The following is a 15,000-nucleotide window of genomic DNA, read 5'->3' as shown; positions in this document are numbered from 1 at the left end:
GCGTATTGCGTGATGACGGCCGTGAATGGAGGGTAAGTATGCTTCCACGTGTGTGTGTGTGTGTGTGTGTGTGTGTGAAGATTGGTGCTCGCGGGACCCAAACATGAGTAGAGGCCAAATATTAATTTTCTTGCCATTACACATAGACGTGATGTCCTTATTTTATTCTAATAGAAGAAAATAAATCATTATAAGTTTCATATTCCAGAGCTTAATGTTACCGTGTGGAGGTTTACTTTCTGATGTGGAAGATAGGCACACTTGGAAGAAGTTCCGAGTGATCTGCTCTTGTGTATAATGCGAGGTGCTTTAAGTTTCCCACATCCTCCTCAAACCAGGGTTAACATTAAAAAAAAAAAAAAAAAAAATCATCCAAAAAAAAACCACTCCCCCAAAAAATACAAAAAAAAGCCTAAGTAGGTTTTATTTGGGTTTTTAAAAACATTTTACATATCAAACTTTAGTTCTATATCATATTGATAAATAAGATATACATTTGTACATAAACATAAAAAAATGTCCTACCTCTCTTAATTTCTTAATCTATCTTCAACTGGAAGATTCTTAATCATATTTCACTTCACATTCTTCTATCTGATAGCTATTATGGGTTCTTTCGAGACCGCTCTATTGGTGATCTTCTGGCTTTCCTTACTGAGTCTTGGTCATCCTCTTTTAGGGATTTTGGGGACACTTTTGCTGTTGGCTTATGCATATAAAAAGCTTTTAATGGAGTCTGGCACAAAGCTTTGATATCCATACTACTCGCCTACGGCTTCTATCCTTCTCTCTGTAACTTCATCTCAAGTTTTCTTTCTAACCATTCTGTTGCTGCTGTGGTAAACGGTCACTCTTCTTCTAAGTCCATTACAGTGGTGTCAATCAGAGTTCTGTCCTGTCACCCACTCTCTTCCTATTATATATCAGTGATCTAAACCAAACTTCTTGTCCTATCCACTCCTACGCTGATGATACCACCCTGAACTTTTCCACGTTTTTTTCGTAGACGTCCAACCCTTCAGGAAGTAAACAGCTCACACAGGAAAGCCACAGAACACCTGACATCCGATTTCTCTAAAATTTCTGATTCGGGCAGAGCCAACTTAGTATTGTTCAGTGCCTCAAAAACTCAGTTCCTCCACCTATCAACTCAACACAACCTTCCAGATAACTATCCCCTCTTCAATGACACTGAACTGTTCCCCTCTTCCACACTGAACATCCTCGGTCTGTTCCTTACTTTTAATCCAAACTGGAAACTTCACATCTCATCTCCAGCTAAAACAGCTTCTATGAAGTTAAGCATTCTGAATCGTCTCCGCCAGTTTTTCTCACCCCCCCCCAGCTGCTAACTCTGTACAGGGGCCTTATCCGTCCATGTATGGAGTATGCTTCACATGTATGGGGCTGTTCCAATCGTACCGCTGTTTTAGACAGATTGGAATTAAAATCTTTTCATCTTATCAACTCCTCTCCTCAAAGTAACTGACTCAGCCCCTCTCTCACCGCCGCAGTGTTGCATCTCTTGCTATCTTCTACCACTATTTTCATGCTAACTTCTCTTCTAAACTTGTTAACTGCATGCCTCCCCGCCTACCGCGGCCTCGCTGCACAACACTTTTCTTTCTCTCACCACTATTCTGTCCACCTTATCCGTCCATGTATGAAATATGCTTCATATGTTTGAGGGGGTTCCATTCATACCGCTGTTTTAGACAGGATGGAATCGAAAGCTTTTCGTCTTATCAATTCCTCCCCTCTAACTGACTGTCTTCATGCTCTTTCTTATCGCCGCAATATTGCGTCTCTTGCTGTCTCCTACCGCTATCTTCACGCTAACTGCTCTTCTGATCTTGCTAACTGCATGCCTCCTCTCCTCCCGCAGCCTCGTTGCACAAGACTTTCTTCCTTCTCTCATCCCTATTCTGTCCACCTCTCTAATGCAAGAGTTAACCAGTATTATCAGTCATTCATCCCTTTCTCTGGTAAACTCGAACTCCCTTCCTGCTTTTGTATTTTCTCCTTCCTATGACTTGAACTCTTTCAAGAGAGAGGTTTCAAAACACTTATCCTTTAATTTCTGACGACCGCTTTTGACCCTGTTCGGGGACCGGCACCTCAGTGGGCATTTTTTTTATTATATTTTTGTTGTTCTTGGCAGGTAGCCCTCCTACATGAAGAAAAGAAACACTTCAAACCTTTTGTTTCACTCTAGACTAATTTTTAATTGTTTATATAAACTTATTTACATATAAATATGAAGAATAAACAAGAAATAAATAAAACCCAATAAAACAATAAACCCCTCCAGAAAATAAAATAAACCCCCTCCAAAAAAATAGTGGGTTGGGTTTAAAAAAACGGGTTTTATCCAACCCTACCATTAGCACACTTCCAGGTCACGTGTGGTTGATGTAACTTAATGGGTGAAGGTCAGAGTTTTGGCCACACATTGTCATCCTGTAACACGACTAGCCAACTATCCCCTCTTCTTCAGCGATACCCAACTGTCCCCCTCTTCTACAGTGAACATCCTCGGTCTGTCCCTTATTTGTAATCTACACTGGAAACTCCACATCTCATCTCTAGCTAAAACAGCTTCTATGAAGTAAGGAGTTCTGAGTCGTCTCCGCCAGTTTTTCTTACCCACCCCAGCACCTAACTCTGTACAGGGGACTTATCCATCCATGTATGGAGTATGCTTTACATGTTTTGGGGGAGGTTCCACTCATATCGCTATTTTAGACAGGATGGAATCAAAAGCTTTTCGTCTTATCAATTCCTCCCCTCTAACTGACTGTCTTCAGGCTCTTTCTTATGGCCGCAATGTTGCATCTTTTGCTATCTTCTGCCGCTATTTTCACGCTAACTTCTCTTCTGCTCTTGCTAACTACATGCTTCCTCTCCTCCCGCGGCCTCGTTGCACATCCCTTTTCTGTCCACCTCTCTAATGCAAGAGTTAGCCAGCATTCTCATTCATTCATCCCTTTCTCTAGTAAACTCAGGAGTTCCCTGCCTGCTTCTGTATTTCCTTCTTCCTATGACTTGGATCCTTTCAAGAGGGAAATTTCAAGACACTTATCCTGTTTTTTTTTTTTTTTTTTTTTTACCGCTCCTTCTGACATCTATATGGGAACTGGCAATAAGTGGGCCTTTTTCATATCTTCTTTTGTTGCCCATGGCCAGTGGCCATCTTACACACACACACACACACACACACACACACACACACACACACACACACACACACACACACACACACACACACACACACACACACACACACACACACACACACACACACACACACACACACACACACACACACACACACACACACACACACACACACACACACACACACACACACACACACACACACACACACTATATTTATTTATATATATTTGATGCCCATCAGGAATTGCGCTATATAAAATTACACTTATGCACCCGTGTGTGTGTGTGTGTGTGTGTGTGTGTGTGTGTGTGTGTGTGTGTGTGTGTGTGTGTGTGCGCGCGCGCGCGCGCATTATGGTATTATACACATCACCCTCCATACAGCTGTCTCCTCTTCTTCAATGGAATTTAACTGTGCCCTCCTCCATACAGAGAAAGCTTTGAGCTGTCCACTTTTAAAACTCTCAGCTCAGCACATTATGAAAGACTGCACACATTCTTCAAAAAAAAAAAAAAAAAATCGCTTAAGGCATTTTCAAGTAGCCTCCTATAGCATGACCCCTATAAAGAAGTAAGTATGGATTTATCTGTCTATATTTCAAGCTGAGGTAAGGCATCTATACGCATACACTGGCACGTTACACCTTACTTAAGAATCACTATTTTTATTTGACTCTCTCTCTCTCTCTCTCTCTCTCTCTCTCTCTCTCTCTCTCTCTCTCTCTCTCTCTCTCTCTCTCTCTCTCTCTCTCTCTCTCTCTCTCTCTCTCTCTCTCTCTCTCTCTCTCTCTCTCTCTCTCTCTCTCTCTCTCTCTCTCTCTCTCTCTCTCTCTCTCTCTCTCTCTCTCTCTCTCTCTCTCTCTCTCTCTCTCTCTCTCTCTCTCTCTCTCTCTCTCTCTCTCTCTCTCTCTCTCTCTCTCTCTCTCTCTCTCTCTCTCTCTCTCTCTCTCTCTCTCTCTCTCTCTCTCTCTCTCTCTCTCTCTCTCTCTCTCTCTCTCTCTCTCTCTCTCTCTCTCTCTCTCTCTCTCTCTCTCTCTCTCTCTCTCTCTCTCTCTCTCTCTCTCTCTCATCAGTAATTGGAGAAAATAAGTTTTCCTCTTTTCATGACTCTTTTAATTTTTATACGCGACAACTCAGTCAATTATAGCGTACACCAAGCATTTCTTATAGGAAATAATTCACGAAAGTAGCTGGTGTGAGCAGGTTTTTGCGTCTCAAGATCTTAAAAAATATATCGCCCTTTTGAAGAATCGAGTCACTCCTTACGTCCTCATGTCATCGTCATTGAAAACAGAATGTATAGATGTCTTCAGAGCTGACACCTATTTTATATTCATGTTTTATCTTATGATAGGTTTGCAGTGGTCGTTTCTTAATAGCAATAAATACCATAGCCACGTCTCTTTCCAAATAAAACATTGTTTTCTCTCTTGCGCTTATGTTCCTCCTTCTGGCGACAGGACCCTCGAGTGCCGGCGGGAAGGCAGGTTTCCTCACCCCGAAAATTGTGCCAGCTATGTGGATTGCTTCCGGAATGCCGATGATGTGCTAGTGGCCAGAGAAGGACACTGCCACGGATATCCCTACTCTCCCGAAAAGCGAAGGTGCGTCGACCATTCCGAAAAGCCTGACTGTGTGACAAAAGGAATCAGGAACTCGTTCCGCGCTTCTGACTTCAATTATCTGTGTGCCCAAGATGAGTCTGGCGCTGGCTGCGTCAATTGTAAGATAACTTTTTCTTGCATCAATGGCAACGCCACGATAAATACGTGTGACGCTAGCAGCGTGTGTGATGACACACAGGAAGTCTTTGGGTACTCTGTTTGCTTACCTCCTTTGTCTTTAGGGATTAAGGATAAGTGCTCTTGTAAGAAAGTGGGGCTAGTCAAAGATCCTTACGACGCTGCTTACTTCCACTACTGTGGCTCCAACGGTGCCATCCCGGAGATCATTCCATGTGAGGCTGATAAAGAGTTCAGTGAGGAAACTCAGACATGCGAGGGTCAATCCCGGTGAGCCAGAAATTCCTTCCTGTGATGGGAAGACAGGCACCTTCGTGAATCCTAACGATTGCTCTTGGTCCTACACCTGCCTCCCCGGCGGTACTGTGCGGGCCAGCTCTTGCGGAAACGATGAATACTTCAAAGATGGTCTGTGTGAGAAAAAGTGTTCGTTCGGAGAACCGGCAGTGCTAGAACCTTGTACAGGGCCCGGTTTCTTAATTTACCCCGACGATTGCACCAAATATATCTTCTGCACGGATACAGGCGAGTCACCCGAGGTGAAGTTTTGCTCCGAGGGCTTTTTCTTCAACGAGGACACCAAGAGATGCACCGACACCACACTGCCGACGAGGTGCGAAATCCAAGGAGGATTCGATTACCTTTCCTGCCCGGGCCATGAAGATGTCGATTTCGATGCCCCGTGTATTAAATAGTGAGCACCTCGCCGTCGCAATGGTGGCAACTCGCTGGAGTAACTTTTATGATAATAGATTCTATGTAACCGTTTTTGTTTTTAAATTTTCGTCCTATGTAGATTATTTATAGAAAGATCAAATTGAAACATATCTCAATACTTTAACTAGGCAAATGAAAACAAATGGATTTTATGTGTTACGAGTATACAATGATTCTGAAAATATTTCACAAGCAGCATCCTAGTTCCAGCAACCAAAATGTTATTGATAGCCATAGGCTATCATTCCTGCCGCGCCTGTCTGGCCATGCAACTCTGCAGCCGCCATGTACAGGCAGGGTGAGCCTGGTGGCAGTAAAGACCTGTGTTCATGTAATAAAATCAAATACTATGTTCAGCGCTATGAATACTACAGTGTCATAGATATATTCAAGTAAAATTGGTTGTAAATTTTACTTTATTAAAGATTTGTACGTATGTGACGACCAAATATAAAGAAATAAAAAAGAAAATAAATGAAAGACTTAGAGACTTAGGAGTGCTCATTTTCATGACTTAGCATCCATAACGAGTCCATCCATCCATGCTCCATTCATGGGATGGATCCACACACCTTTCGGGAAATCTGTTTTTGGAAGATGTACGAGGAGGCAGGTAAAGGCAGACGGTTCATAGCTAAGCCAATGATCCACTCTGCGTTAAAAATAAATAAATAAATAAATAAATAAATAAATTGGAGGTTGCAAGAATGAGAGCGAGCAGCAGGAGGCAGGATGTGGGCTCCAAGATCTGAGAGAAGTAAGTAGTCAGTGTATCAGTAAGTGAAGTGGTCTCGAAAATTTTAAAATACTGATAAACAGCAAGGAAAGCAATGTTGCTGAGATCGGAGGACTGTGAAATATCAGCGCTGCAAGAGAAGTACCATTCAGAAATTAGACAAGTAGCTATTGACACTGTGCTTGGGACACACACACACACACACACACACACACACACACACACACACACACACACACACACACACACACACACACACACACACACACACACACACAGAAGGCGCAATATATATTACTATAAGCTCTTCTTTCCCGATAAGGAGGCTGTCCTTTAAGGAGGCTTCTTTCCACGATAAGGAGGCTGTCAACGAAGGCTGTATGAGTCTCCTGTTTCTGTCCTTCCACTAGTTACCTAGGTCAATGAGGCAAAGCAGCACTGCGTCACCAGCGTCAGGGTATGGGCAGAAGTAAACAATTATACAAGACCCCCATACGATGGATCTTGGAGGGGCTTTACTTCAAAGAAAACGGAATTTATGGGTAACATTTATTTTTTACTGTGTGTGTGTGTGTGTGTGTGTGTGTGTGTGTGTGTGTGTGTGTGTGTGTGTGTGTGTGTGTGTGTGTGTGTGTGTGTGTGTGTGTGTGTGTGTGTGTGTGTGTGTGTGTACTGATAATACAAATATGCATAAAAATTGCATAAAGAAGTGTCGTGCATGAATTTTTCACGAAAACACACACACACACACACACACACACACACACACACACACACACACACACACACACACACACACACATAATACATAGGACCACATGCGTTCCGTGCTGACCTGCCTTTTCCTCATTCTGGTGTATTATGAACGCGTGTTATTGCTTTAACTTTCTCTTCTAACTAATTGTTAGACTTTCTTAACCATATTATGATTTTCCTGTCTGTGTAATTATATATTTCTTTATATCAATTTATCTGTCTATCTATATACTTATTTATCCATGTATCTAAATCTATGTTTATGTACCTGAGTATTTAATTTCTTACTTACGAGTACTCTTACGGCAGTTCTTAAGCCAATCATTTCCCTTTACTTCTATGTGCACACTTCACAATCTTTCCCCAAACAGATGGAGTGTATGGCCATTCCTCTTGTGTGCGTTCATGAGCAGCTTCTTTACCCTTAGACCGTAGATCAGCCCGGTACTGCTCGTCCCCCAGCATCGCTTTCAACATTGCTACTATCCCTCGATACTTCCATCCCTAGTATTTCTCCTTATTCTATGTTTGACATTTTGCACTCGCCCACGTCTGGATGTCCACCAGACTCGTACTTTGCCTCATGTGATTGCTCTCACCACTGCCATTCATCAGTCATCAGAGCAGGCAGGTGTGTCTCAGTACTCGTCTAGTATTTTCTTGTCTCTCACCAAATTAAATGTATAGGTAAATGTTTGATCTAAGTATGTATGTTTGCCTTTAAGAACACACACACACACACACACACACACACACACACACACACACACACACACACACACACACACACACACACACACACACACACACACACACACACACACACACACACACACACACACACACACACACACACACACACACACACACACACACACACACACACACACACACACGGCCGTCCTTCCACGCTCTGCATCTCCTATTTTCAGTAACCAGAAAAGAAGAGAAGAGGAAATGCGGTGGTTTATAGGCTTACTGAGAAAAATCAGTGACCTTGATTACAGTCGCAGCCAAAAGAAGGCAATAAAAGAAACAACTGGACGAGACCCACTCCCATCCCACGACCCACTTACCACTCCTCACATCTGTCCTACTTTAGTGAGTGTGTGTGTGTGTGTGTGTGTGTGTGTGTGTGTGTGTGTGTGTGTGTGTGTGTGTGTGTGTTTAAGTTATTTATGTGCATTGGCTAGCTCTCACATCAAGGACAAATCTTACTTCAATCGGATGATAATCTCATTGGCTTAAAGTGATCGGCGTACTACACGTGCCAGTATTGTGCTCCACATTCTTCATAATATATTCATATGTAAATTAGTCGTTGACTGTGCTAACAATATGGAAAATTGGGTGGCAAGGCTTTATTCTCTGAAGACTATATAGCAAAATCTAGGAGATAAACAAGCTAATAGAGTAGAGGGAGGAAGAAATTATAGATATTTCTAAGGTAGGTAAAGGTAAAGTTATCATGTTGATTATGAAAATCCTGATTTTCATTACCAAAGACGACATCTAGAGTTCGGTAATCATTACCGGCAATCTAAATATTAGCAATCAACGTACAGTCTCAAAGCAGAACAGTATATGGTAGGTTTCATTTCAAGAAATATTAATTACAAATAGTCGGAAAATTATGACATATGCAATGTTGCCAGATCACACCTGGAATACGCCGCACAGTGCTTGTTACCAAATCACATACAAGATGAAAACTTACTTAAAGGAGTACAAGAGCAAGGAGCGAAACCAATGCTGACGCTTCGCGGTTCATCTTAACGGGGTAAGGAAAAGTAAAAGCAAGGCGAGTGTATAGTTATGTTTTCTCGTGAAGTTTTCATAATACTAAGTGGATTTGACAGTAGATACTGAACAACTATTCCACGGATGCAACAAAGAATAACAAGAAAAATCTTCATGAAACCAAAAAGACGTATCATAGATATGGTAACGTGAGGCATTCCAGGCCACTCAGGCAACACCAGCATTGGTGGCAGTACAGTGCAACACAGTCCTCTTATACAATTTTTTGCACTATGAAATTTTGCATGTACTATTTTCCTCCATAGTAAAAGAAGGCTAGACTTTAAGAGAAGATTTGACTTTGAAAGAAGATTAGACAAATTTATGGATGAGCATGACAAGTAGAAGTAAGTAGGTACTTTTCATACAGAGACTGTCATGTGTAGGCCTGATGGCTTGTTGCAGCTTCCCTAATTTTCTTATGCCCTGTCTTCTGGTATTTATTCTTATTATGTACTCTCTCTCTCTCTCTCTCCGTCTCTCTCTCTCTCTCTCTCCTCTTCTCCTCTCTCTCTCTCTCTCTCTCTCTCTCTCTCTCTCTCTCTCTCTCTCTCTCTCTCTCTCTCTCTCTCTCTCTCTCTCTCTCTCTCTCTCTCTCTCTCTCTCTCATCTCTCTCTTCTCTCTCTCTCACACACACACACACACACACACACACACACACACCACACACACACACACAAGCACGCACGCGTGTTAAAAGCACCAGTCTTATTAAAACCATTTGTTTTTGTTTTGTTTTGTTTTGTTTTGTTTTGTTTTGTTTTTTTTGCACCATCAGCAGCAAAAAAAGACTTTGTACTTAGCCTCTGAGTGTTCTTCGCTCACTGCTCTGTAAAAACGCAGTGTTCTGTGTAACCCTTATCATGTTTTGCACCTTCGTTGTCAAGGCAGCTCTCTCGGTCTCTTACCTACTATTTTTTTTTTTTTTAAGCATCTTGAATCACTTCATGTTTAACTCGACTTTTTTCTTATTTTTTTCTTTACTTTTGTTATATTTAATGGTTCCTAATTTTATTTAATTGTCTATTTCGTTTATTTATTTATTTATTCCCTTTTTCCATTTCCTAACTATTTAATATTTCAGAATGCAGTGATTTCTTGTGGTTTCAAATATATAATTTATGTGTAAGAGAGAGAGAGAGAGAGAGAGAGAGAGAGAGAGAGAGAGAGAGAGAGAGAGAGAGAGAGAGAGAGAGAGAGAGAGAGAGAGTAGGTGTGGGTGGCAGAAGCGTGGAGTGGTAAGTGGGTCACGAGATGGGAGTGGGTCAGGCGTCTCGTCCAGTTGTTTCTTTTATTACCTTCTTTTGGCTGCGACTGTAATCAAGGTCACTGATTTTCCTCAGTCTGCCCATAAACCACCGCGTTTCTTTTTCTGCGGTTTCCAAAATTGGGGTTCGGTGATGTACGGGATAAAGGTTCGGCTGTGTGTGTGTGTGTGTGTGTGTGTGTGTGTGTGTGTGTGTGTGTGTGTGTGTGTGTGTGTGTGTCTGTGTGTGTTCTTGCAAGCAAATAATTATGTATGTATATGTGTAGATATATGTCAAAATGGCTATAATTTTTTTTATGAAAAAGACGAAATTCCAACGTGACCAATGTTAATTTGATCTAATGAGAGTACGTAATGAAGGCTACGGTTGTATTTCTCTCTCTCTCTCTCTCTCTCTCTCATCTCTCTCTCCTCATCTCTCTCTCTCTCTCTCTCTCTCTCTCTCTCATCTCTCTCTCTCCTCTCTCTCTCTCTCTCCTCTCTCTCTCTCTCTCTCTCTCTCTCTCTCTCTCTCTCTCTCTCTCTCTCTCTCCTCTCTCTCTCTCTCTTCTCTCTCTCTCTCATCTCTCTCTCTCTCTCTCTTATAGGTCACCTTTCCGTGGTCGTATTCTTGTGGGACACTTCATCACAGATAATTTACTTATGATAATGTAATTGCATGTCTATCTACCTAGCTACGTCTCGCAGTTTGTCTAACCATACTTTCAGGGTATCTCACTTTCCTCTGTCCACAGCCTTTTGTTTGTATTTTCCTTCTTTGTCTGTTTGCCCATATTTCACATTTCATGAAAATTCCCTGGAGCGGTGGAATGCATGGTTAATTAATTGGTCTTCACAGTATATATATATATATATATATATATATATATATATATATATATATATATATATATATATATATATATATATATATATAGTATATATATATATATATATATATATATATATATATATATATAGGTAAGCCCAGCACTGTCCACAATGTCACCCCCTAATCGCTTACCACGCTGCGGTTGCCGCCGGAGACATTAAGGAAGCAGCGTCCACAGTCGAAGTTAAAGGTCCAAGATAGCGCTGGGTTGTCTTCTTATCTTATAATGTAATGTGTTAGACTTCAAATTTTGGAAATGCACTAAAATATAGATGCTTATTACCGATACATGGATACTGTGGCTGGAGAGAATTCATCTAAAAATGCATATTGTCAATATATACATACTAGAACCTGCTGCGCATATCCAGGGATTGCTTTGAATCTTAGTTTGTTTGTAAATTGTGCCTCACATTAGGTTTTTCGAGACGAGTGACGAACATCATATCCTATGCAGCTACAACAATAGATTGGTCCAGATATTCATAGATAACACTCATTCATTTGATTAATAACCTGTCAGCCTTGTGGGACATAAATTCTTAAATCAAGAAGAAAATTTAAAAGAGCTTACTTCATTTCACTTTCCCAACAAGGAAGATAGGTTGATCCAGTTTAAGGTGAATTAACACCAGCCAGGTTAAAGTCTGGTTGTGTTAGGCTGTGTTACGCTGCTTTTTTGCAACGCTCAGCTTTGTCCATTGTGCTAGCCACTCCTTTCTCCACAAACGCCTTTTCTTTATCCTCACCTGTTTCACACGTAGAATTAGAATCCGTGTGGCACTAATGTCGGTAGACAACAATCCATCACTCATTAACAAGTCTGTCATTGTTGTTGTAATACTTGATAACAATTAAAGGACGAGGGTGGCGGACAGTATGAAACCCGCATGTCGAAGATCGAAGGTTAAAGGTCGAAGAAAACACGGTTTAGTGTGATGGCCGAAAAAAATACAATTTAGTGTGATGGGCGCTGAAGACCACAGTCATCCCTCGATAATTTCACTCTAACAGTATTTGACTTCACCCAGTGTGCAGCATTTTGCCTCAGCCCTCGTATACCTCTTAACTCTGTACTTTCCCCTCTCACTATAACGATAACCTAGGAGTTTCAGATGTGGTGGCCATGAAGTGTTTTCCAGAGTGGTACGGCAGGAACTGAAAAGTAGGTGTTATTATTATGCTGGAGTTTCCTTGCCATTAGAATGAAAGTCTTGTAATGTTAACATCATCTCACCCTGTGTAGCTACCAACATGAAGATTATTCTTATTATTAATAACTGAACAAATAAATCAATACTTGTACAGACAGACAGACAGACGAATTATATAGTGAGAATGAAAAGACAAGACTACAGACAAGGTTGATGGACACACGGACACAAAAATCAGGCAGGTCAGCACGACGCTCCGCCTTCTTGCACCGAGGATACGCCATGTACATGGCCACAACTTCGCTCGTGATTCTTCACGAGCGAAAACACACACACACACACACACATACACACACACACACAGAGAGAGAGAGAGAGAGAGAGAGAGAGAGGTCTAGATATGGTCACGCTGGTCACGCAGCCAGCCGTTACCCTACGGAAAGAGCTCAGAGCTCAGTGACCGATCTTTGGGTAGGATTGAGACCACTTATACACCACACACCGGGACAGCGAGGTCACATCCCCTCGAGTTACATCCCGTACCTACTTGCTGGGAGGTGAACAGGGGATACACATTAAGAGGCTCGCCCACTTGCCACTTGCCTCGCCGCACCCGGGATTCGAACCCGGGCCTTCTTGGTTGTGAGCCGAGCCGAGCGTGCTAACCACTACACTACGCGGTGTGTGTGTGTGTGTGTGTGTGTGTGTGTGTGTGTGTGTGTGCGTGCGCGCGCACACACACGCACACGTGCAGGTATTCTCCAAAATATACAAGCCACCCATAAAATCCATGAAGATCGTTTTCTTTGAATGTAACTTTCACAGAGAGTGATAGTATGGGGCAACTATTTTTATTTTCCACCAAATAATAGTGAATTTTATTTTAGTACAACATTTTGCCTTCGTCTTAGACATTGAAGTTGATTGCTGAACCAACTCACCTTCCTCACCGGGAGGGTCTGTGGCCTCTCAAGCCTTGGTGGGGAGAGGGGTAGCATTTGGCTCTGACAAACAAGAGTGGTAAACAGCAGGATCGGCAAGGTAATGACAGCAGACCTCTCCGTGCTTGTTTCGTGGTGCTGTGAATGCCCGTGTGAATTACAATAATATTTTGTGAGCCTGTTGAATATGTTACTGCGAACGAACCGTGACGAGCTGAGCACAACAAAGGCAACACGTGCTTGCTGTTCCGGCCTCTTTGTTTTGTCTGTTAGGTGTACGGTCATGGCTAGGTTGTGTCTGGCTGTGTGTTTGTCTGTCTACCTGCTTATACGTTTAAAAGCTGTAAAAACATAAATCAATAACAAAAAGTGACAAAACCTCAGTAAAGTACGCTACAGGTTATATACATATAAAAGAAAAGAGTGACTTTATTGCAGTGTATTTTTTAATCATTCATTTGATGATACATGTTAAGATAAGATACAAGTAAGGTAAATATGAACGTATGTACAAGCCAGTTAACAGTAAAAAAAAAAGTAAATAAATAAATAAATTTAATAAATAAGAAGAATATGAAATTATTCTTAATATTATAATGGGGAATATATATATATATATATATATATATATATATATATATATATATATATATATATATATATATATATATATATATATATATATATATATATATATATATATATATATATATATATATATATATATATATATATATATACATATATATATATATATATATATATAGATATATATATATATATATATATATATATATATATATATATATATATATATATATATATATATATATATATATATATATATATATATATACTTGTTCTTGCGTACGTTTGCCTTCACTTGCCTGATATCTGTCCGTTTGTCTCTTTGTCTCTGTTTCCTTAACTCTCCCGGAAGACTGGAAGTGAAGGTCAGAGGTGTTATGAAGGTGTGAGAAGGGGAAGAATGATGAGGATTGACAGGAATGAGTTTGGAAGGGTTGGTAAGGAAAGAGGAAAAGACGCACTGGAGACGTGCGAGAGCACTGAGATACGAACAATGAACACCGAGCAACGAACCAACCTGAAATTTTTGGTCTTGTTGGGAAAAGTCCATCACAAGTACCTGAAATGCTTCAGTAAGTTTATAAACATAACACAATGTTACGCACACGCACAAGAGGTTCAAAGAGGGGCAAGAGGAGGTGGAAGATGACTCCAGGAGTTTGAGGCCTTCAACGAGCAGGACTGAGGTCAACGTCGAGTGGGTAATGCAGGTTGACTGTTGACTGTTGACTGTTCGAATGATCGCAAGACAGTTGGACATAAAGGACACTGTTTGGAAGATTTGGGTATGTGGAAAGTCTGCGCAAAAATGGTGTCGAGGTTGCTGAATGATGATCAGAAGGAGCGTCACATGCAGGTGTGTCAGGACATCATCGAGCGTCTTCGGACTGAACCTGACTTGCTTAGAAGAATCATCACTGGTGATGAGTCTTGGATTTTTTAATACGACCCGAAAACTAGGCGCCAGAGCTGTCAGTGGAGGACTTTGATGTCACTGAGGCGAAAGAAAGCACGACAATCAAAATAAAAAGTCGAAGTCATGTTGATCACGTTCTTTGATGTGAGAGGCATCGTCCACAGTGAGTTCTTGCCACAGGACCAGACAATCACAATCAACAAATCTACAGAGATCCTGCGGCGTTTGCTTCGCTCAGTGCGCGAGAAGAGACAAGAGACGTGGCAGAACAATTCGTGCCTGCTTCACCGCAACAGTGCACCTGCTCACAACGCCCTGAGCATCCGGCAGT

General features: G+C 41.3%; 2 protein-coding genes across 2 annotated transcripts in view; both read left to right on the top strand.

Moving 5' to 3' along the window:
* The window catches only part of LOC135100498 (uncharacterized), a 7,641-nt gene extending 1,516 nt beyond the window's left edge, over nucleotides 1-6,125 (top strand). The window contains exons 2-3 of the mRNA XM_064003467.1: nucleotides 1-32; nucleotides 4,641-6,125. The exon at nucleotides 1-32 is cut by the window's left edge and continues 3 nt beyond it. Of these exons, the coding sequence (XP_063859537.1) occupies nucleotides 1-32; nucleotides 4,641-5,196 (588 nt within the window). The 3' untranslated portion in view covers nucleotides 5,197-6,125. The remainder of the gene's footprint in view (nucleotides 33-4,640) is intronic.
* Nucleotides 6,126-14,561: 8,436 nt separating this feature from the next.
* LOC135100938 (uncharacterized) overlaps nucleotides 14,562-15,000 on the top strand; it is a 5,872-nt gene continuing 5,433 nt past the window's right edge. The window contains exons 1-2 of the mRNA XM_064004557.1: nucleotides 14,562-14,673; nucleotides 14,821-15,000. The exon at nucleotides 14,821-15,000 is cut by the window's right edge and continues 63 nt beyond it. Of these exons, the coding sequence (XP_063860627.1) occupies nucleotides 14,562-14,673; nucleotides 14,821-15,000 (292 nt within the window). The remainder of the gene's footprint in view (nucleotides 14,674-14,820) is intronic.

Source organism: Scylla paramamosain, chromosome 5, assembly GCF_035594125.1.
Source record: "Scylla paramamosain isolate STU-SP2022 chromosome 5, ASM3559412v1, whole genome shotgun sequence".
NCBI lineage: Eukaryota > Metazoa > Arthropoda > Malacostraca > Decapoda > Portunidae > Scylla > Scylla paramamosain.
This window is presented reverse-complemented; position numbering and strand designations above follow the sequence as displayed.